Source organism: Eutrigla gurnardus, assembly GCF_963514095.1.
Source record: "Eutrigla gurnardus genome assembly, chromosome: 11".
In the NCBI taxonomy this organism is placed as follows: domain Eukaryota; kingdom Metazoa; phylum Chordata; class Actinopteri; order Perciformes; family Triglidae; genus Eutrigla; species Eutrigla gurnardus.
The window spans coordinates 8,131,813-8,156,074 of record NC_139925.1 but is presented as its reverse complement, the minus strand read 5'-3'; the positions used below and the strand labels follow the sequence as shown (position 1 = coordinate 8,156,074).

General features: G+C 43.0%; 1 protein-coding gene across 7 annotated transcripts in view; it reads left to right on the top strand.

Annotated features, from left to right (window-relative positions):
• Window positions 1–24,262, top strand: part of adgrb3 (adhesion G protein-coupled receptor B3) — a 106,159-nt gene that overhangs the window by 77,188 nt on the left and 4,709 nt on the right. For 5 of the 7 annotated variants that reach the window (XM_084021768.1, XM_084021771.1, XM_084021769.1 and 2 more), the window contains 11 exons: window positions 8,684–8,810; window positions 9,792–9,895; window positions 10,018–10,120; window positions 17,169–17,319; window positions 19,153–19,222; window positions 19,590–19,656; window positions 20,969–21,072; window positions 21,398–21,496; window positions 21,856–22,027; window positions 22,314–22,409; window positions 23,260–23,299. In XM_084021768.1, coding sequence (XP_083877894.1) covers window positions 8,684–8,810; window positions 9,792–9,895; window positions 10,018–10,120; window positions 17,169–17,319; window positions 19,153–19,222; window positions 19,590–19,656; window positions 20,969–21,072; window positions 21,398–21,496; window positions 21,856–22,027; window positions 22,314–22,409; window positions 23,260–23,299 — 1,133 coding nt within the window. The remainder of the gene's footprint in view (window positions 1–8,683; window positions 8,811–9,791; window positions 9,896–10,017; window positions 10,121–17,168; window positions 17,320–19,152; window positions 19,223–19,589; window positions 19,657–20,968; window positions 21,073–21,397; window positions 21,497–21,855; window positions 22,028–22,313; window positions 22,410–23,259; window positions 23,300–24,262) is intronic. The other 2 variants (XM_084021767.1, XM_084021770.1) reach the window with 2 other exon arrangements.

Here is a 24,262-nt window from a genome sequence, read left to right as displayed (position 1 = left end):
AGAAACGCATTAGAAGCCTTACGAGGAGAGTTATTAAGTTTGGGATTGTATATTGTAACACATCATTGTTCTGTCTACACTTTTACTTTTACACACCTAATCAATCCTTTCCTCAAACTTTAAAGTCGGGCTTGTTTTTCCCCCTGAGTTCTGTGTTGTGACGGTTTGTTTGAAGCGGGAATGATTGCTCGTACCTGCGCTGTGAACATTCGACGGCGACGTCGTGTCACTTGATGAAACTAAAAGTTGTCGGCGCATCTCCGCCGACGGGAAGTCAGCTCGTCTCAGCTCCTCTGCAGCGAGGCGCGTTGTTCGCCCGCCTTAGCTGAGAGGCAACTATTTACTAATTGCATGAAGAAAAAAAAAAAAGGGAGCAGATGCTAATAGCTGTTGAATTATTAACACTTATAAGCCTTCACATTTTCATCATGGCAATCCCTATTTTTAATGCTAATTATAGTCGGACGTATTTTTTGAGCAATAGCCGTTCAATGTATTTGCATCCTATAATTGTCTCTATATTTAGAGCACCAGTGCACCAGGGATTGACAGGGAAACGATGCGTTTTGCATACGGACATGCAGGGGAAACTGGGCCGCTGGAGTCGAACGTGGGGAATCCTCTCTGGTTTGTTTGGGTGGTTGGAAACAGTTCCTCTCCTCTGTTGGCTACTAGTTCACTGGTGTCACATTTTCTGTACAGCATAGCCCCATAGATGCTAATTATTTAATTAATTATTGGACATATTTTGGTTTTTGCTTCATTCGTGGTGGAAACAGCAGCTCAGGCAACAGCTTATATGAGGTTTTATATTCTCACTTTGAACTAGCATGTGAATTGTGCATAGTCTGTCCTCTATCATGGTATTTGAGGGCAACTGCTCTATTTTTGAACAGCAAAGATACAACTGGGACCACTCCGCTCCGTTATTCTCTTTCTCTTGACTTTCACAAACCCGAGCGTACGATTTCAGCGTTCTCTCTTTTTTTCCAGATCTCCACTAAGTCATTTTTAATCAGAGCACCACCGACGGACTCCGCGGTATGATTATCATGTTCATTTCAAACAGTTGGCTCGTGCTGTAACACAATAGCAGCCACTCTCAGGGCTCATCGAGGGGGTAATGCACCATCTGTCAGCCACGCCGGTCCAAACTGAGAGAGAGTGCTCACTGTAACCGTTAGTGGGATGAAAGCGTTGTTCACGAGTGGAGGACCGTCCAGGTCCAGACACAGAAACATGCGAACACTGAGCCGAACACACAGTAACGCCGCAAGGCGGAGGAAAGCTGCCACACCTGAGCCTCTGCTGCACTCCACCACGGGGGCCGGAGCCCGGGGCATCAATATTCATATGTGACAACAAAAGGAAAAAACATGATGAGGAGGGAACGTGCTGTTCATAGCGACAAAGCTGCAGCTTGATATAGTGATGCAATCATCATTTACTTTGTTTCTGTGCTTTGCACATACTTTTCTATGCAGAGGGAGAATATATTAATGAGGTTAAATCTTAATAACATCCAAACTAGTTACATGCATTGTTCTGTTTGAGGAAAAGGGAGCAACAAATAGGTGGGAAGAGATTCTTGTGCTTTTTTTATTTGGGATATTTTCTACTAAAAGGTTGTTCAATCAATCAATTTAATGAAAACGAGCCGACTAAATGTTGATACTCTAATTGATCATTTGCAGTGGTGGAAAATGACTGATTACATTTGCTCAAGCATCGGGCTAAAGGACAATTTGGAAGTGCTCAATTCAATTCCAACTCCAGTATTAAAGTGATGTAGTCCACCTAAGAAAATAAATTCCCCAGAGCGTGCCGATATCGACCGGGATCTCACCTGCTGCGTATCCGTGCTGTGCTTTCATGTGCTCGGGAGTCGCGAGCTTTCATTTTGCTGATAAACAAACAAATAAACACACAAGACGTCAGTGAAGGAAATATTCCTACACTTCGACCACGAAGTGCAACCGTTCACCTTCTGCATTCAAGTTCTTACTGGAACTAAGACGGGCTTAATTGCCTTGTAAAAACACACTTCATTCAAACTTAAAGCATTTAAATGTGTGTTGAAAAAAGAAGATCAGTTAAATTGCTCACCTGTCAAACGATGCAAAAGTCTGGAACACATTTAAAGGCAACCGTCATGCTTTGACTAGTGTTGTAACCCAGAGAATTGATCTGCTGCACCTGGAAGTGATTAAAATAGTAAAGAACATAATGCATTAAGGAATGAATAAACATGAATAAATATACGCAGCTCTGCATGTGGAAAATAAAACGTTGGAGCATCCAGAGAGCTGTTTGCGTGTTTATTTTTTCATTTACTCTCCAGTCTGCAGCTCCACAGCAGCGAGTGTAAACAGGTCAGATGCATACACTTTTATTACTCTTTGAAATGTCAATATTTTCATCTACCAAACAAGCTGGAAATTGTCAATTTCCCCGCCACCACGCCGAGGGAAAATGTGAGATGTAACACAGTGGTTTTATATCAGCCACCTTGTGGTGTTCGAGAATACATATTTGAGGGGAAATTATAATTATCTTAGACTAATGTGCGTCATCTTGGAGATTCAGTATCATTGTGACTCCAGCTTGAGTTTAAACCGGATTACTTTCCGGCCTGTCGAAGCTCAGAACTCATCTTTCTTTAACTGTTGAGACGATGAATTCCTCTCATTTTGAGCATTGTGATACATTATAGTTGCGGAGTTTAACTGCCACTAATCTTGTGTCAAAAGCAAATTACAGAATGACATTACAAGCTGTTTTCCAACTTATGCGGCGTTCTCCCGCAATTACACGCTTTGAAAATACTCTGGATCCCTGTAAACCCCGAGAAGTGCATGGAAAGCCATATGAGTGTCTTTCTGACTTTTTAATCGCGGATGATTTCGCATCCCCCTCTCAGATTATCTGCCAAAGTCTTATCCGGGCCAGACCTTAAACTGAAGGGGACAGCTTTCATCATTAAAGCCTTTTTAGATCCTGAAATAACATCAGAATTAACAACATCTTGACCCTCTTTAAAACACGTTTAAAAACACTCATCCTTTTTTACTGACTTCCTTATTTAAATCTGTTTCTTTTATTATTGGTTTTTAAGATTAGATTCCCCTTGTTTAATCTCCCGTGCTTCCTCTCTAAAGCACTCCAACGGTGATAAATGACGCTCGACGAGGCTACTGTGAGCATTAAATGTTGTTCCCTTTTGCACAGAACAAGCAACAGATTTTAATCAAACGTATATGATACATTCGGCAGAGCTGCATTGGGGGAACATGTGCTGGGACTCTCTGCTACAAGATTAAGTGTTTCCTTATTTTAAAGTCTACTTGAGTGGATTTAGATGATTTATTCTGCAGAACCTCTAAGGTCATATACTAAATAATAGCCTACAGTGTAATAAAACACAGACACTTATACAATCTAAGCAGCACCAGGCAATTTGTTGGGGGCATTTAATTGCAAAGTTAGTCCATCTTAAATGAATGGTCAGTGGTTACGATGGTAGAAAACCTCTAAATTCCAAGGTGAAAAATGCCCATGACAACATAATAGAGTAGTGAGAATTAAAGCTATCATTATTAAATTATCCCAAATGGCCTTATCTTAGATTCCTTAGCGCTATACAGTTCATAACATGAATCTACCAACAATTCTCCTCCTCCTGTGGAGAGAAAGCCTTTTAATCATTCATGTGTAAATGTGTCAAAAGCAGCTGTTGCGGCTCCAGGTTCTACAAACATCTGGAGATCCTGGATTTGAGCCAAACAGGCCACACCAAACACTGCCGACCGAGGCCAAGCTTAGGAACCACGAGAAACCTTCATTGCAAGATCGCCGGGTTTCTTATAGATTTCCATGTGACAGATACCAGAGGATACATGGGTTCCGTGGGTCCATATGTATTCCAGCTTTGCTTTGCCGATGCTTAGTCAGACAAACAAAATCCAGCTTCTGCAGCTTCTTCTCACAGACTGTTGGACCAACATAAGAATCTGCAATCAACAGGTTTCTGTCTGCTTGACTTTAGAGCTACTTAAGAAATCAAACAACTTGTGTAAACGGTAAATGCACCTGCAGCTGGTGATGTATATTTACAGCTCAGCATTCACGGCTTCATCCTTCATTCAAAGATGCATTCAAGCTCCCTCATTCCGTCGAAAGGCGCTCACTAATGGTTTCCCTTCTTTGACGTCAAGCTCCGTTGACATTCCCCATATCTGAGATCAGCAGTCGTCAAAAGTTTTTCGACAACGTAGCGCCTCTAATAGACACATCCGCTCCGCAGACTGGTACTTGATCAGATTTAGTCCCGGGGACCCGTGTGGGAAGACGTTGTTTAGGTCGGGTTTTTGAATGGAAACTGTCAACGCTGCAAGATGGAACCGATAACGGTTAGAGAGCGTGGCGCTCTTTGTTTCTGGTGGATTCGTTTCTCATGGAATGAAACCTCTGCTGGTGGTCCACTTTGCAATGATCTCTGTCTGCTGCTGAAGGACATTGCCAGGCAGAAGACGTGAAACAAACGTGGGCGATTTGTTTACAGAAGTCAAAGCTTCGCTCCATCGAGGACTCGACGCAAACCATGCATTAGTTGACAGCAGGAGGTTCTCCAGTGTGTGTGTGTGTGTGTGTGTGTGTGTGTGTGTGTGGGCGGGAACACAGGACGTGAGGTAAATGACGTAAATCACACACAGAGGTATGCACAACTGCAATGCAGCTCCTCTGTGTGCTTTAATTGTTGTACCAGTGGGGTCTATTCACACATGAGAGAGTCGGATTCACATGTTTTCGCCCCTTTTAGCTTTAAATGAAGACACAGTTGCAGCATCACAAAGTGAGAACAGGCAGGACGGACCTCTTACGGTGCACCACACCTTCATCGAGACATTCATGTTCTCGCTGTCAGATCCAAACTGCAGGTTCCTCCGCTCGTCTCCTCCCTTCTGAGGGTTCCGTCCCACTCGGATCGTTGGATGCCCTCATCTTCTTTTCTCTTCGTTCAGTGTGTCAGACCAGCTCATATGAATCGCCCTTCATCAAGAGAGCCGAGATGGATGGACTCGTTTCCCAGCATTGCCCTCCCTTCCCCACTCTCCTGCCTGTCATTGTGTGTCAGTCTTTCAAGACTTCATAAAATTGCCTAAAGTGCATTGCCTCCGCCACTCTTTAAGCCCTCAGCCCGCCGCCTGGCTAATCTGATGGTGGGCATGCAGTGAATTTAAAGAGCTTCTTTTTTTTTGGATGGTTATCCCAACAGTCCTGAAGAAAGACCACATGGCGAACAAAACAGTTTCATATGCAAAAAGGCCGACGCGTATGAGAACATCACGGGTTAAAAAAACTGCAGCCCAGGCCGATCATTCAGTCTGTACGACTGCGTCAGCTTGTTTTAGCCGGACAATCATGACGTTGCAGAGCTTCACTGGTCGACTCTTAAGTGCACTGCTTGGAAATGTGGAGTTATGGGCTTAGTAATAAGATCCCTAAAGCTGGAGGAACATGATCTGTCAAAGTTCAGCGAGGAAGACAAACCTAATTGGAGTGTCGAGCAAGCGTCTATCTCTCTGTTTCGGTAAGACAGGAGGGTTTAAATAATGAACGTGTCTGAAACTTTGTGGACTTTCTGAGTCACTCCACTACCACCTCTGTTGCATCTAAATGTTTGTTTTTTTTTTTAAAAATCGGAACACGATCCGGCTCATTTTTCTGTCCTGGAAGTTTTAATAATAAAAAGAAGTTGTCCATCCATCACAGCGCGGACACAAAGTGGTCAAGCGAAGGGTGTGTGATGAATGTCGTGTCATCAGTCTCACTGTGGTTAACATCAGCACTGACACTTTCTCTAGGGGACACTTTATATTCTGAGGCCACCAAGCCCCCCCCGATAAGGTCAGGCAACGCATCAAACGTGGCGTCCATAAATCCCCAGTCAGAGATGTTCTCCTGTCAGCGAATCTCACTGGTGTAAAAGCAGAGCAAACATCCAGCCAGTCAGAAGTTAGGGACAGATCACGTCGAGGATCGAGTCACTCGCCAGGGGGAACGCCGGATTCATACCAAAGTTGTGGAGAAGTAGAGGCATCAAACGTGCTTTCACAACAAAGCGGCTTCTGGATGTGACGGCCCAACAACCTCGCCAATAGCTGCAGTTTTAAAGAACTTTCCATTGGGCTCACAGATCTTTCAGATTTGGCACCATTTGCTGCTTTTGGCGTGTAGTTCCACCAACAAGTCCTTAACCCCGAAGAACCCACGGTTCTGGAACGTTCTTTCTGTAGCTTTTCCTCGACTTGAAGTATTTTGAAAAGCTTTTTTTATGTTGCTAAAGGTAGGTTTCAACCCATTTAACAATTCTAATGCATTAATAACACGCCCTGTGTCACATTGATTCCTGTCAGACCACATTTTCCGTGAACAGATTTATATAAAGCAAGTTATGGAAATGTCTGCCTTTTAACCTTAAAATCTTCTTTTATCCCGATAAGAAAAATAGTGATGAGCTGCTCCATTCATTATTTTTATTTCATATATGTTCTGTTGTAGAATTCAAAGCACATTTAAACAGATACAAATAAAAATAATGGCTAATTAATTGTTTTTAGGTTAATATATTTTCTTTAAAAAAAAATCAAAATAAACATAATGTCAAATGAATTAAATGATCTTGGGCTGCAACATGTTGTCGGTGGTTGGAGGTCACCGGTGTAAAGCTTAGTGTTCCAAAGGCTGGGGTCCTTATTTCACCCACAGGTGCCTCCTTTTTAGCTGCCCTGCTTACTGCCAGGCGTACACACCGTGCACTCATTCAGCATCAATACATCTTCAAAGCTCGTTAGAACATTTCTAAGTCACCGTGCCATCCAGGGCATTAGCAGAGGTGCACAGACTGGCTGTTTTATTCATAGTATTCAGTGCAACTCGTGGGGTTTTTCATGATGAGGACTCGTCGGAGTGCCTGACCAGTCTTTTATTTATCATCATGAAATGTCAGTGTTTGAACCTTCCTTTATAAAGCCATCGAAGAAATCTTTGAACCTTTAAATCAGCGGCGTGGTGCATCCATTACGGGCCTTTAAAGACTGATTCAGAGCGCTAGCTGCAGTGAGATATCTTCCTCCACAGCCTGCAGAGAATATGGGCTTCATATATCACCGTCACAGCATTCATGTGAAAAACGCCATATTCTTTTCATAAAGGAAATGATGAATTGAAATGGCTACATGAGTGTGTTGAAGAATATATTCTGTGTTCAGTCTGGTGGTGGTGGTGGTGGTGGGGGGTAAACATGCAACACAGTTCAGAAAGAAAGAGTTTTTTTTGTCTTCTTATTGTTGCATTTGTATAAGACAGCTTCGAGAACCGGGTTGGAAATTTGCAAAGCGCTCCACAGTCCCTTCCAGGAATAATAAATATTGCAGCCGTATTGATCAAGTAACAAAGCAGGATTGCCTCACACAGCAGAGGCCACTGGGTCCACAAATCAGCAGCTAGCGTTGTTCTAAATCAGTGGTGGGGGTCCTCATATCTCAGGTGAACGTGTTGTAGCTCTGTCTGCTGCTGTGGAGGCAGAAGAAGACAACAGGTGTCTGCTTGTTGGTGACTCTTAAAACGAGCTGAAGCTGATCAGCCATGTTACATGTTTTTAAGTTTTCACATGTAATCATTGATGGGGAGGGGGTGGTGAAAATGGAAGAGAAACACTCCTTTCATTTCATTAGCGGTGTGAAGTGGAGACTGGCTGCAACCATTCGCGCCGCTTCCGCAGGGTGGTATTACTTCTGCGGTGGTTTTTTTCTTTCTTTCTTTCTTTTTTTTTGCAAAGCGCTTCGCACCGAGGAGCGACAACTTTTCCTGTGAAATGATGTTCGGGAAGAATCCAAAAGCATCAGTCATGTCCGCCATAGCGTTAGACGTGCAGGCGAGTAAACAGATCCCGCGACAGCGTGCCTTTCTCTTCCCACTGTATCAGCCCCCCCCCCTCTCGGCGCCGGCAGAGAGGAACAGAGTATCAATCTGATGCTGTCCGCCGTTTCCAGGGTGAAAATCCCCCCAAGGAGGCATTCAAAAGCTGCTAATTAAAACAGTCGAGGGAGGGGGGGGGGATCAACCGAAAAGGAAGAAGGGGAAAAAAAAAAAACAGCATAACAGGGGCATTGAGAAGGGGGGTGGGGGGGAGGAATACGGGCGTTTGGAGAACATCTAGAGGAATAGAGAATCACGCAGACAGACAGACAGGTAAATATGGACGCTCTTATCTCCCACCGTTTATACGGGAACGTGTTTTCATAACACTGCTCGGTATTTATCTGCGTAGAGCGAATCAATCAGCACCGGTGTGCTTGGACAGCTCCTGCGCGCGTGCTCCCCCTCCTCCGCGTCTCTGCCTCGCGCTCTGCTCCAGCTGAAGCGCTGCTGCTGCTGCTGCTCGGAGACACAAGAGCCGCGTCGATGGCTCTCTTCGCCTTTTTTCCCTTTCCCTTTTGCTTTTTTTTTTTTTTTTAAACGTTAACAGTCGGCGCGGCTCTGTAGCTCTTTGGAAATAAACCATGAAATAAGGAAGAAAAAAAGCCGACGCGATGTCGATAAGTCCTGTGAAGTCGTGCCACCGCTGGATTTTAAACCTCTAATTGCCTTCTTCCTCTTCCTCCTCTTCCTCTCCTCGCAGGAACGATTCTTGGGGAGCCTGGTCCTCAAAAGGATGTAAAACGGTGCTCACAGATGCATCCCATACAAAATGCTTATGTGATCGTGTATCTACCTTCGCCATTTTGGCTCAGCAACCAAGAGAAATAGTAAGTGGGCTATTGATTTGTTATTCAGTGTGGCTTTTATAGGCCAATGTAAAGAAGAAACGCTGCCTCTGTGTGTGTGTGTGTGTGCGTGTGTGTGTGTGCGCGTGCGTGTGTGCGCGTGCTGGTTGCGAATGGAAATTGAATCTTTGGTGTGCTAATCCCGTTAAATAGTAATTCGGCGGTAAAGTGAGATTGTGGGCGTAAATTTGTAGTTTGCACACAGATTTAGGTAAGTGTGCGCGTGCACGCGGGTGGGTGTGTGCATGCTAATGCTTGTGTGTGTGTGTGTGTGTCTTCTTCTCAGTCAAATGCACATTTGGTTCAGGGGGTTGTCAGATCAGATTTCTTGTGTTTTTGTTGGTCTCTGCTGACAGATTCTGTGGGTTTTTGAAAAGCGTGCGTGGAGCTCATGTGCTGACATCAGACTACTGTAAAGGAACCACAAGGCTAATTCCTGGAGATGATAGCGTGATTAACATTGAGAACACAAGCTAGTATTTACACTGTGGTCTCTGCATTGTAGGCATGGCAATATGTCAAAGGCACCCATTACATTCTTCTCTTGTCAGGCCCGAGGCATTCAACAGCAGAAAGGCAAAAGCTAAAGCTAGCTTCAAACTGCAGGCCTGTGATTGGCCCGCTCACGTGACTTCAAAACAAATCAAGCAAAAAAAAAAACAATATATATTTCTCTTTTTTTGATCCCATATAGCTTCCAGTGTCTCAGCCTTCATTGTGTTGTAATATAAAGTCCAGCACAGTTAGGTGGAAAAGACTGGCATCTAAACGGCCTTCAAGCCCACGCATGCACTCCAACACCTCACAGCACATTAAGGAGCCCCACTGTGGACTATTCAGATCGCTGGTGGTTGTTGTGAGTGGTTTGCCTCTCTCCGGGGGGAACAATAAAGATTTACTGTCCTGCGTGAACCACATGCAACCTCCCACTGACTGGTCCGTCTTGCTCCGTCTCCTCCACAGACCATGCAGTACTCAGGGGTCCCATCTGTGACATTGATAGTTGGCTGTGGTCTGTCTTGCCTCTCCTTGATCACGTTGGCGGTGATCTACGCCGTGCTATGGAGGTACCTGCAACACTATTAACACTAGCATTGAGATGCAACCACGTGATGATGAATTATTCCAGCCTGTGCATCCATATATCCATAACGCTCTCGTTTTGGTTCTTTTTCTCCTCCTCTTCTAGATATATTCGCTCTGAACGCTCCATCATCCTGCTCAACTTCTGCTTATCTATAATCTGCTCCAACATATTGATCCTTGTTGGACAAACGCAGACGCACAATGCGGTAAGTGTCATTTAAGGATTTATTCGGTGCAGTTTACGAAGCATTAAGGCCTAGTGGTTGTTTTATATATCCGAGGCTTGAAATCGGGATAATGCTGCAGTGGAAGGATGCACGTTAAACGCCGCTTTGTCCAGGGTGAATAAAGCTCGTTAGTTTTGTTGAGATATGTGTGGTACGGTTTGTCACGCAGCATATCATGAAGTTCCTCTTCATGATTTTAAGAGATTAAAAAAACAGTGGAAACGCCATGTTTTTCAGCTGTTCCCAGTTCATTTGAGACCCTGCTTTGAAAAGACTGAGGCTTGTACACCAGATGTTGGCTCTGTCATTACGAGTACAAAAACAAGAAGATAACAGATACATTACAGCCTCTATCAAGCGAATCACTCATTCTTTGTGGGTCTCGCTCAGACAAGCGTCTCATCTTTCATCCAAATGGAAAATTAAGTGTTTCTAATGCCTCTGTAAGATGCAGATCCACTTTGCGTTGGCTCGGGGACCACTGGTGTCACATCGTCCTCCGGTAAACTTTAGACAACCCCGATCCGTTGGCGTCGAGACAGTGCTGAAGTCCAACTGCAATTAAAAGCTTGATGCCGTGAAGAAAAACTGACAAATATATATAAATAAACAAAAGAGGCCAGTTAGATCACTTTGAGAGGAAATGCTGACGCCCGGTTTTATTGCTTTTGGTTCAAAGTGAAGCAGGGCGATCGCTTACAAGTCTGACAGCACACCGGGACACAAGGCACACCGGTCAATCAAAGACCGAATTAATCATTGTGGTGCCGCCCCTTTAATTGTGACAATAAGACACGGCTTTAAAAGTTGGGCCGGAGGATAAAAGCGGCTCTCGTACTCAAGTAATGACTCCTATACAATTGTTTTTGTTCTGCCGTCGATGGAAGCCGAACATCAGATCCAGTCAGAGTCATTCAAAAGGACAACTGCTATTGTTGAAGAAGGACTTCTTCCAATAAACATGTATCACATCGTCCCTCTCCGTCTTCATAACTGGCTTGTACACAAGTGGCTAATGTGAAAGAGAGTTTGGCAAACAGCGGTTGGGATTTACAAGCTGCCCACGCAGATGCCCTTCTCAGTCATTTGGCAGCGCTGCACAATGACACATTATCTGTTTTATTGTGCTACTGTATTCTCAGTGTACCTTTACCTTTTGAGAGGAACACCCCCCCTCCCCTCCCCTCCTCATCTCATTATGGCCTAGTTTTCCCTCATTAATCGATTCTCTTTTGCTTCGTGTTTGGCTCGATCGCACGCCAGTGTTTTAGTATTTTTTTAACATTCTTGCGTAGCCGAAGCCGTATTTTAGTCACGATCAACAGTCCATGTGAAACGGAGCCAAGTATCTTCTCAAATGCTTGCAAAAACAAGAAAAATGTATGTCCGCGTGGGTAGTCGATCATTAGAAGTGCATTTGCTGCAGCTGCATGGCTCCTTACACTGTGCTTATAGTCGTGACTTATTCTGGGAGCAGATGGGCCTACCAGCAGTTGAGGCTCATACTGGAACCTGCTCATAAATCAATATGCTTCCCTCTATTCATTTCTCCTACGTTCAATGACGGGTTTGGTAAACCTTCCACGTCTGGTTACTAATGACACTATAGACGAAATGTGAACAGAGTGGACTACCTGTAACCATTCAGCTTAAACTATTAAGACAATTTCCATTTCATAAAATAACAAAGAAACAACAAGTTAATCTGTTTCCTTGCTGGCCTTTACAACCCTTGCACACAGTCGCACCCAGCTCTCTGAACGCACAAAGCTTCAAGGCATTTATTTCTTTCTTTTTTTAAAGCTGAACTGATTTGAAGCATTGTCAGATTTAATCAAGGCTCAAGTCTCATCTCCTGTCTTGATGATGAGGACCACCACTTAACATGGAATACTCACTCGGCATGCGGCTAATAGGATATCTGTCGCGGAAATCTGCAAAGAGATTAGGTGGTTTTCAGAAAATCCACAGACATACTGAAGATGTCTCCTCTCAGAGCGACTCGACTGAACTGCCCTGTTTGACTGACGAGGGGGGGGGGGGATTCATTTATTTGTGTTGCTAGCATTGTTATTTAGACTGAACATTAAAGCTGCATAAATCCATTTGATTTTAACAATGGATCAAAGGCCTCCATGTACATCGATGTGAAAGAGGTTGGGCTCTGGGATGAACCCACGGAGAATTATCACCCCGAATCAACAGTTCCCCCTCGGCTCTGCTGAACATTTTAACATCTTTCCACCCCGTCGTTTGGTCTCGGCTGGATTTCATGGCGCCTCATCAGCCTTGTTTCAAGCACCAGCAGCAGGCACTGAAATGCTCTGATATACCTGCTATCTGCCCAGCGCTAAACGGCATACAGACACAGTTAGTGACTAGCTGGTGAACATAGTGGAGCATTTAGCAGCTAAAGAGCCAGATTTCCCTCGGGAGGAGGTGGAGACCATAAACAGAGCTGAAAGGAGGGGGAATATTGGAATTACATTCATCAGGTGGCGAGAAACACGACTCCAAGTACATTCTCGTGTTGCTCTTCAGCTTCTGGATGTGAAACTGTTTGTTAACACATGAGCCATATAGACATTTTAATCTGTCAGTATTGTGTTTAGAACTCACCGCACTTTTAAATGATTCAAATATAACATGAAAGGTTGCAATATGTGAATATTTAAAATCAAATGTCATTATTTGAATGTCTAAAGTAGATTTACAAAAAGCTTAGAGAGCATAGATTATATTATTGCAAACATTTCAAATGGAAAATAGAATTAATTTAAACCGTGGTTCTCAATGGCTCATCCATGCTTTCACCCATTCATTTCTCACAGAAATCCAATTTTTATGCTTTAACACGTCGAAATGAAACCAGCTCATCTGAGGCCCGTCGCCAACAACACTGAGACGCAATGTTGTCGGATCAGTCAAGTTTAGAAAGCTGCTTTTGTCTCGGATAAAACTTCCAGGGCCACGAATTTATCACTATCGTCCCTTTGTTCTGTCGTGAACGCGTCTCTCCTGTTGTAATAATGTTTGAGAAATATCTCACGTGTTTGATCAGATATACTGTAGAACCCAATGTTTGAGTGGTAGGCCAGCAAGAGGAGAAAACATAGCCCCTGTGTGGGTTTAATTGCCACGCTGCCTGACACTGCCTCACTTGTTTTCCCTCCATCTCGTGTAAGAAGTGCATATAATTGGCTCCACTGTTTGTGGATTCAGAGTTGCTCATCGTCTAATAGAAATCATCTCTTTGGTGTGGAGGTGTCCTCTGGGAGCAGGAAGTCAGTGAGTCACCTTTGCCTCTGCTTTTCTTCCGTCCTCTGTTGTTGCTCATCTTGGTTTATAGAAAGGAGACGACGTGAGGCACACAGGGAGGGTATAGAATTAGGGAGTTTCGGAGTTCTATAATGAGTGAGGATGCATTATACTGCAGATGAAGTGGGTGGATGTCAAGATATTCAGGGTCTATTGTGTGTGTCAACAAAACATCACCAGAAGAGGTTTTTTCTTTTTAAACAAGCTCTTAAGTTGTCATAAAGTCATCTGGTCAGGAGCTTTCTGAGCTGCCACGGCTCTTTAGACAAACAAACCTCATCTGCTTTTATCCGAGTGTCTTTTTTGGACACTTAAGCATCCTGACGCGTCACAAGATTCAACATGCACCTCATTTATCAGCCCAGATGGCTTATCGGAGCTGGTATCCAGTCAAAAATAAGCTTGAAAATTATCATTTAGAATTTAACATATACTATAATTCCCATGATATTAGAAAATGAAGCACTTTTCGGTTGCAACATTGTACTGATCATTTTGGAGCAAAAAGAATCCCACGCGTTTTAATACAAGACATCAAATATGAAACTCAAGGGCATATTAAGCATGCAGTAAGTGCAGTAGGCACATATAAGCAGGGGTATATATTTAGTACACAAAGCTTGACCTCCCATATAGTAAGGCGCCGCAAAGAGGGATTTAATTCATCCCTGCCTTCCAGTTGAAGGTTAAACTAACTAAATGATGAAAATCATACATATGTCTGATTCCTACATGCTTGGCAGCAGCGTTACACCAGCAGGGATCCTCTGGTGAGACTTTCAGAAGAATCATGGAGGGATTGTGTTGAAACTTTCAATGTGTTACACATTGAAATAAAGCAGGCAGAAGTAGCCATTTTGTGACAGAGTCGATGCATTTTGTTCATTGTTTGTCTGTGGTTGAAGAACACTTTGCCCCCGCCACGTCGTTGTTTGGAGTTTTTAATGTCCTCCACCCAGGCACCTGCTGTATAAAGCAGTGGGGGCACTTGTTGCTTGGTTCAAAAGGAGGGTGCTTCAATCAAATCACAACCAGCCTCCTCCTCCCACACTGATTCAGAGCAGTTGGGAAGAGGAAAGTCATGTTGGAAGGTCTGGTTCAGATGCTCCTGCAACGTTTTAAACAATGTTGTCGATGCTAACAGAACTCTACTGTAGATACGGTGCAATTAGGGTGCTGCTCCCCAGCAATGTAATTCCTAAAAATACTCTACTGCAACTGTCCACTAAAAGTCTACTGCCTTCTAATTAACCAATTAATGATTCTGTAAATTATGTAAATAATAAATTGTGATCGGCAAATGAAAGAAAAAAAAACGCCTGGAGCTCTGAGGGAAATAATTTAATCACCATGTCAACATTAGTTTAATCCAATTATGACAGAGGGTGTTCTCAGCCTCACTATAAGCACAAGTGAAATCCCTTTCAGTGTTTCACTTCAATAATAATGTCACTGCTCCCCTTTTTTTCATTCCAGTGGCCTGTCATTGCATTATGTGGCAAAGTGTGCAACAGTTCACGGCAATTAGGCTTCCATTTCTTAATATATAGAGCGTCGAGGCTCGGCCCAGACCTTTTAGTCTGAGTGTAGTCGGGCTCCAATCCTCCAGATTTCCTACGCTGACCCTGAAACTGCTGTAATCTGACTGGCATGAGGTATACATCGTCAGACCTCCACCCTTACCTTCATGTCTATCTGCTCTGCAATGTTTTAATGTGGTCCCTTCCTTCGTTCCTCTGTTTCCATGGATACTGACACTGTGTGCTCAACATCTCCAGGCATTTGCCTTTCTGAAGGGCAGCGTGAACTCCCCGGTTTCAACCTCACTTTTACTACGACCGTTTGTCCGGTTCTATCATGAAGATTTTCTCTTTTCAATGCACAGTTTGTACATTTCAGTACTAATGAGGCTGCGTGGTACAGGCACCCGAGTGAACCGTGAAACACAGAGGCTGCGTATGACCCGTTTCCAGGAAACAAGCTCTATTTTCAGCACCTTGGACAGCACATGAGCAACAGCAACACTACAATGAGCTTCGGATGAACAGGCACTATAGCTGCTGCATGACAAACCCACGCGTTTCCCCCCCTTCACGTCCAAATGTTTTTACTTCCATATAAGATTTGTCCAGTTATAACCACATACAGCACAGTGGTGGCACAAGGGTCAGTGAATTCATCAACGCACATGGGAGAGGGAGTTCCAGAAGCAGGCACTTTGTAGCTGTGACATAACACGGTTTCACATTAAAAGCTTATTAAACTAACGATTTATCGCACAGAACGTGTGAGACTTCTACAAAAGCAGCTGCATGTACCTGTAATTACCACATGGGCAGGTGGCGGCGTGTCATGGGAGCTTCATGTGCTTTGATTTCATGTGACGCTTTGATTTTTCATCTCTGCCACATTAGCAGCTCTAAAGTGTCATTAAAATACGTCTGTTTCTGTTACCTTTGGGACATTTATTAAAAGACTGAAGACTATTCGTATAAAACGTGACTCATATTAGACTATATGCTAATATTAACTAGGTTTGGTGTATGTTGAACTATATATTTAATGTTTTCTATCAATGTAAGTCATATTTATCTATTTTAATGAGCTACTCGTTATAGATGTTATACAACAGATGTTATTTAAAGTTGCCCATTAAAAACACTTAACATGCAAATTACATGAATACACTACAAGACAAGGAAATAGGGCTTTATGACACACAGTACATACTGCACCTGAACGCATCCTGCGTTAACTTTGATTAATACTTAGGTTTGTGTAATTGTTATCCCTGTTGGGTTAAGTAAACAGAATTCCTCACTTCTCACACACAACGTAAGGCAGGATTACTGTCTCTTGTGAACCCCATGAACACTACAGGCATTGGATTTAGTGTGGTTTTCTCAGCAGGGATGTAAAGTGTATGGCAGATCTCACAGTATGGTGGGGACGCCCTGGGATGAGACGACACTTCAATCTTTCCCCCTCTTTGTGCGGCGTAGCTCAGATTACCCCCGCTTCTCCCTGCAAACAATCAGAATTGGACAAAAAAAAAAGGAAAAACGTTAATCTCTTCTCACTGACAAATGTCAGTGTGCAGTGACAATATATTCTTCAGGACGCTTCCTTATTTCTAATCCTCTTCTAAACAATCCCATTTGGAGATGTCTCTCCGGTGGAACAAAGATGGACGAGCTAACAAAGCTGAAAAGTGTCGCTACGTCGTCGATGCTGAATGCAATCTGCTGCCTCCGACGCAGGCTTTCTGTATCATTTAATAAGTGTTGTGTTTGGTTCCCCCTCCTCTCTGTGTAAAACAGTTGACCTTGGCTCACATGCCTTCAGGTGGGATCCCCAGCATACTAATGAGGGTTAGTGCAGGGGGATGCTACGCCACGGCTTCCTGTGTCAGCCGGCCGGGTCTCTGATCGTTACTGCAATTGCCACCACAGTTTAAACTGACACTTTGTTTTATTCACCGCCCGAGACGATACCTCAGCGGATGGTTTGGACAGGCTGTCAGTGCTGCAGGGATAGATACAATAAAATAAAGATCCATTTGCAGGAGTTTTGGGGAATCTGATGGAGTTTTTGTTATGCAGTGTGAATGCGTTTCTACTACTTTAAGGTGCATTTCTGTAAATGTGAAGCAATGTTTGAACCCACAGTCATTGTTTGGTCTATTTCTGACTGTTTCTTCTATCAATAGGGTGTTTGCGTCATGACGACAGCCTTTCTGCACTTCTTCTTCCTGGCATCGTTCTGCTGGGTCCTCACGGAGGCTTGGCAGTCCTACATGGCAGTGACGGGAAAAGTTCGGACCAGGCTCATCCGCAAGCGCTTTCTTTGTCTGGGCTGGGGTAAGTAAGCAGCATGTTTCCCTAAACCTCTTCATTATCTCCCATCATCCCTCGCAGCTGCCATTTCCTCTCAAGGTCTCTGGCCAAGGTGTCTTTCCAAGTATCTGTGTGGGCTTTTTTCCCCCCCCCACGTCCGCTGTTTCCGTCCTCTCTGTGGGGCGGCCAGATCCTCTTCCTATCAGGCTCTTTGTTGTCATGCTTTTGTGCTCCAGTCAAGCTCTCTGAGGGCTGGGTAAATGGACCGGCCTTGAGCAGTGGGGGGAGACAGACTGGTGCGGCTCTCCCATAGCAGGTTGCAATGACCTTATGTCTGATAAAGAGGGTGTGAGCCGAGCATTTGCACTGCAGCAGAGTGCATTTCATCTAAAATGCTTGAACATTTGGGGGTGGTGAAAAGTAGTGAATTTATGTACTCTATGTAATCCGCTGTATGATTATTCCTATTCTGAAATCCTTTCTAAAGTCTAATATTCAATCATTTGTAAGATTATTATGTATCACAAATGAAACACAGGTAGGAGCCAATATAATGTACTTACTAGCCATATTGCGACAGATTTGAATCGCTCTCGGTTTCATCATTAGGTTTCTCCTGCCTCCCACGCTGTGTTCCCTGCATCACATCACTAAAAAAAGAAAAGAAAATAAGGCAGTTGTACATATCTGTCAATGAAAACAGGAGGTAAAACATTTGTATTTCGGCATTTTAAAGATTTACAAGATATTTTGTTCATTTGATAAATGTCAGTCTGAATCCTCGTCTAAAGGTTTCTTTCTTACAGACTGCTAGATATCTCTCCTTTAAAAAAAAAAATCAATTTGATTATGAAAGAGCCCACACTCATTCTTCTTGTTACCTAGCAACAAACAAGGCTCTCTCAGTCATTGCAGTGCCACAGCTTGCTGCAAAAAAAAAAAAGGGAGAAAAAAATATGGAATAAGGCTGTTCTACAATCACAAGGATTTGTCAAAAACGGACAATTTGATGACAAATGACGATCTCTCGTTGTGTGACAATAACAATGCTTTGCATAATTTTACATACAACTATTTGACAATAAAAATGACTCTAATCCTCTACGGATTACCACCTGTATTCAGACGGAAGACAAAAAAAAACATTCTCATAACTGATTTCCGAGGCGACACACAGCTACCTGTTGTCACTCCATTCAGCCTGTTTGAAGTGCGGCGTCTCCACCAGGCTGTTGCCGGCACGGTGATTCATGACGTGCTTGTGTACACTTGGCACTCTTTACCTCTTCAGCACTGCAGAGAGGCACTGGATGGCCACAGGGTCTTCGCCTCGCGCCTCCAGGAAAACTGATTACATCAACAGCACCTGCATGCGCTGCTTCGACGAAAAAAAAAAAAGAAAAAAAGAAACGTTAATATTCTGAGCACACAGTTGTAGGGACCGAATCCATTACACCAATCTATAATGAGGAGCCATACAGCAAAAAAAAAAAATAAAAATCCCTTCATATAAATGGTCTAGAGGGTGGTGAATTCTTACAGCACAGTGATGAAATTTCTCTAGGTGGTTTCCTCGACTGGATGCACTGCTGCCATTTTGTCAAAGCGCAGTACAGTCTGTTCTAATGCTATTTAATGGAATGCTGTACAGCATGGTTTGAAATATGGAAACGTATACAGTTGATACTTTCAGATGATTGTGTGCTCTCATTCTGGAGCTTCTAATGGAGTGATTCTCCTTTGTTAAATGGATGGAAGGCACAGAAGTTGATTTTCTTTCCCTGCATTGATGAGCTCTGAGTTGTGACAAGAATAAGAACTCCTCAAATGACTATTGATTGTTTTTCTCTTTTTAAGGATTACCAGCTTTAGTGGTTGCTGTTTCAATGGGATTCACCAAAACGAAGGGCTACGGGACACCTTTATAGTAAGTTTTTCTTTATTATTCAGTTGACACACAGTAGCTTGATGGTAACACTTACGTCTAATGATAAAGTCCTCCTGTTGTGGCTTACTTCTCCCAAATAGTGCCATAAACAAAGTCCCCTGAACCCAATCAAATTTCAAAATAGCAAAGCGAGACCCCAATTTCCCTGTGAGTTGTATCCCTGCTGGATACCAAATGCATAAACACTGCTTAAAATCTCTTTAGCATTTTATTACCCTGTGAAACTTTGAGAATAGAGTTACAGCATATGGCACGTCTCCCCTGACAATTGAGGGAAATACAATTGCATGCTAGTGTGCACCATTAAGTCGGATGTTAATGTGTTGTCTGTGTTTTTTCCTTGCAGCTGTTGGTTGTCTTTGGAGGGAGGGCTCCTGTATGCCTTTGTTGGACCTGCAGCTGCTGTTGTTCTGGTATGTTTCAGTCATCAGATCACATTTGAACTTTGGGTTTATATGCAGAAAATAGAGAAAAATACTAAAAAACTTGATAGAATGTATTAAACACTTATCCTGTAATATCCATCATAATAGACAAATATTTGTATCGCTTATAAATCATTATAATAATAATATAAAAAATACTAAGATACACATACCACAGTGTAGTCTAAGTGATGGTACAGCATCAGTATTGTACAAATTGTTGAAACCAGACAAAACGTTGCTACGAATATGCCTAAGAGGAGGAACACACTCGGCTTTCAAAGTCAAAGTAATGAGCACCCCATCAGGCAATGTGCTCAAGCAATTCTCTTTCATTTACCATAATGGTGCTCCATGTAGCTGTGAGGCCATAAAGTATTTATGCATTAGATCTGTTCAAAATCTAATGTACTCGGGTATTTTAATCATCTCATATTTACATTGTTGTACAGGGGAAATTACACAAAGAATGCGATTATGCAAATCACTAAGTCTGTGTCAGAGGGACAGACGAGCGTGAACACTGAGTCATATTATTATTGTCAAAACTCCGTTCTGTGGTGGGATTAAAAACAAAGTGATTTCAGATTATTATTAATTTTTTTTTTCAAGCGACTAAACGTCTTGGTTTGAGCATTACATGCACGGAGACTTGACGTCTTGCTGTGCTGCCGTTTTTCACTTCTGATGAACCTCAGAGGGACTCCAGCTAATCTCTGAGAAACGACCCTCTCCGATGAGACCGAAAACCATGCTTCTGTTATCACTGTATTCATACTGTAACATCATTATTATTATGAGATGTCTCACAGACACAAAGCGTGTTGAACGAAAACTTCCCCCAAATGTATTTGTATAAATACTTAATGAGCTCTTTATCTCAGCTACAGGGGTCTGAAATAGCCGAATATTTGGAATAATTCTCTACCCAGCTGCCGTATATCTTCGGTTTTCTATTAGCCTAGGTGCTGCTGCTGCTAATAATAGACGAAGGTGCCTTTGAGAGTGTTTCTTGTCAAGCAGATCTTTTCTTAAGGCGGTTTTGCTGGGCTGAGTATCCAGGGCATGCCTCAACCACTGGCTGAAATGTCACAGAGATGAGCAAACAATGGAAGCTGGAGGTCAAAGCTCAGTGCAGGCGGATAAAAAAAAAAAAAGCCCTGTGGGATAATGACATTAAATCACTGGCTTTGAGCATGTCAAGGGAATTATACAATATATTAAACAATGGTTTTAAAATCCTCTTTTTTGCAGATGATGAATTGAAAAGCTAATATTCCCGTTCCCTTCCTATCGGCAGGTCAACATGGTGATCGGTATCTTGGTGTTTAATAAACTCGTGTCCAGGGACGGCATACTGGACAAGAAGCTGAAGCATCGTGCAGGGTATGACAGCACGTCCTTGTTAGTACCCTCATTTTTCTTCTTAACATTTTTCTTCCTAACTTCATGCAAAAATACAAACATGTTAAGCTTTTTCCTTACACACACATATGGAGATTTAGACCTCCTTTTTTTCTCTTGCCGTCGCAAAAAAAAGGAAATTAGAGGCATAAACATAAAGAGGTCAGATCTCTCTCGGGAACGACACGGCTTCGTATTTCTTTGGCAGAATCAGTCCAAGATGAAAATCGTTTTAAACGCCCACACATCGGCTGCGTCTGCTGTTTAAAGTCGGGGTAGTGGCTGTTAGCGTTGTTTGTCATGCTGTTGTCTCTATGTCCCACAGACAGATGAGTGAGCCGCATACAGGATTAACTCTCAAGTGTGCCAAATGTGGTGTTGTATCAACAACTGCTTTATCAGCAACTACAGCTAGCAATGCAATGTAAGTGCCTGTCAGTGTCTCTGAATCAATAAGACGATGCTACAGGGAGTCTCTGCATGTACAGCGTGTCCACCTCTACAATTCAGACCTTGCAGTCCACTGCAGCGTGAACTGATGTTCCAATTACCTCCAGAGTACATCAGAGCTACAGTATAGGAATGTATTTCACTGTGAACACGCGCTGTTACATGCCTATTTTACACCACGCTTACATTAATACCAGCATGCACTTTAAAGCCCTGAAGTGAAAAAGGGGGCCCTGATGGAGGTGCCGCCTTTCACTCCAGACCTTATCCTGTTGTCTACACCCATTTGCCTGCTTTTATTACATCGACACTATCCTCCCTTCCTTCTCCCAGGGCGTCCCTGTGGAGCTCCTGCGTCGTCCTACCTCTGCTGGCTTTGACCTGGATGTCCGCAGTGCTCGCCATGACGGACAAGCGCTCCATCCTCTTTCAGATCCTCTTCGCCGTCTTTGACTCGCTGCAGGGCTTTGTCATCGTGATGGTGCACTGTGTCCTACGGAGAGAGGTAAAGGATGATTTTCCTGATCTTTTGCTTAGAGGTACATCTGTTCTTCTTATTGAAAATGTTGCAGGGAGGAGATTTTCCAGAGCTTAACCACCTCCACAAATCATAAACACACCACAGCCAGCAGTAAAGTATTAAACAAATGATATATTGCAACGTAGGCAGACCTGACAGAGAATAAGATGTAATAACAAAAGCAGCAATGGGCTTTAAAAGGCTTCTTTTTTTTTTAAAGCTTGTGATATGCAGTATTGTGGAAATGATGAAAGACTGATTTTGCTTTTAGGTCCAAGATGCTTTCAGATGTCGGCTCAGAAACTGCCAGGACCCAATCAGTGGTGATGCAACAGGAACCTTCCCTAATGGGCACGCTCAGATAATGGTAGGCACAGCTAGCCACTGTTATCTGTAACCATTAGAACCACCATTTAAGAACGCCGAGAATGTTCCCTGGTTATTTATAATACACATGCAAACCTCCCTGTTCTCCATTGACCTTAATTTAACTTTGCCGTCCCCCCCATTTTTATTATCCATTATTAGTCAGTTTAATATGGCCTTGAAAACACAAAGCATTGTTTCCCATAGATTTATAATTTTCCACACAACGCGTTTGCAAAGCTGCAATTATGTGCAGCGTAGACACTCGGTCCTCTGATGCCAAATGGCATTAGTTCCCTTTGGTTTTCTTACGCCCGAAGACCGATCCTTTATTCCCATTTGATTGAACTCACTGTCCGTGTTTGCCATGCATCCCTCGCATTTCCTCTCACAGGGTAATAGAGGACTGTTCCCGGACTGACCTTTGAAATGGGACACCAGTCCTCTTCATCTAGCACGACGTCGCCACTGGCACATCATAGCAATGATCTGCCATTAGTATTCTAATGCAACTCGGGAGTGAAATAGTTCTCAGGATAGCCTCCTGGTTCAATACAGTCATTAGTAAAGAGCACCAAATACTTCCCAGCTGCTGCAGTTGCATTTTCTTTTTCCATAGATGTGATATTGATATATTGTTAAGATGTAGAGAAAACAATGCATTTGCATTTTTTTCCAAAGCATAGGGAATAAAAAATGAAAGAAAGAAAATGAGATATATATTGATATTGATCCTATAATCCTGCAGCTGGTTGTTTATCATGAGATTGTTTTGTACACACACAGTTTACAGTATAAAAAAAGCTTTGTTTTTAGTAATACTTCACATTTTGACTGTCCTCTGCCCACAGACGGACTTTGAAAAAGATGTGGACATCGCCTGCCGATCAGGTAAGGAACAGATGGTCTCTTATTAACAAGATTCTTCTTGACTCGCATGAAAAAAAAAAAAACCCAGTAAAAAATAGCTGAGGTTACATAACAACCATCAAATCCCCACAGGAGGTTTTTTTTTTTCACAGTTACCAAAACACCGACTTTAATCTGAGAACAAAACATTATAAAAGGGAGCTGTTTGATATTCACTTTCTTCTTCACAGAAAAAAAAAAATGTGATAGCAGCTATTCCCATCTTCTGGCAGTCGCACTTTGTAATTATGTTTTTCATTAAAATGTTGACGCCGTCACAGAATAGGTGCGTGCTATGTGTCTCATTTGGGAGGATTTTCTTCCTCGGTTCATACTAGGAGGAGGATAATATTTCTTCCTGGTTCCTGCTGTTGTTCTTCTCTACTTTTGAGCCACAGTAATTGTTAGCAGACAAGTGTATGATTTAATAAAACGTAATGTTCCTAAGGGATCGTGCAAGTTTCACTGCATGTAACTAGTGGTGGCAACTAACACAAGCCCAGAGCCTCGTCTCTCTCCGATCCCTTCCGAACCAATGAAGAACACATCCTCAATGGATCTGCAGGGAATAACCAAGCGCTCTCAGCAACACAGCTTGTTAAAAGACGAAAAGGGCTGTCTGGCTCTTCTGACCCACATTACTTCATGCTGTGCAATCTTGTAAAGCTGAAGTGGACATAACCGATACAAAAAGGCAAGAGCGGACAGGTGTCATTTATAAATCATGACCGGATTCAGACCAAAGTAGAGCTGCGGTCGGAGAGAAATGCCCTTTACAGATTACTCTCCGGGCTCACAGAGTTTAAATCGGTTGTTTACAAACAGGGATTATTGTCTGCAGCAGAAGGAATATTCTGCAGTGTCACCCTAGAATATACGAGTGAAGTGAATACCAGACTTTCCACACAAAGCATTCAATCAGAATTAAACATAAAAAGGCGAGCG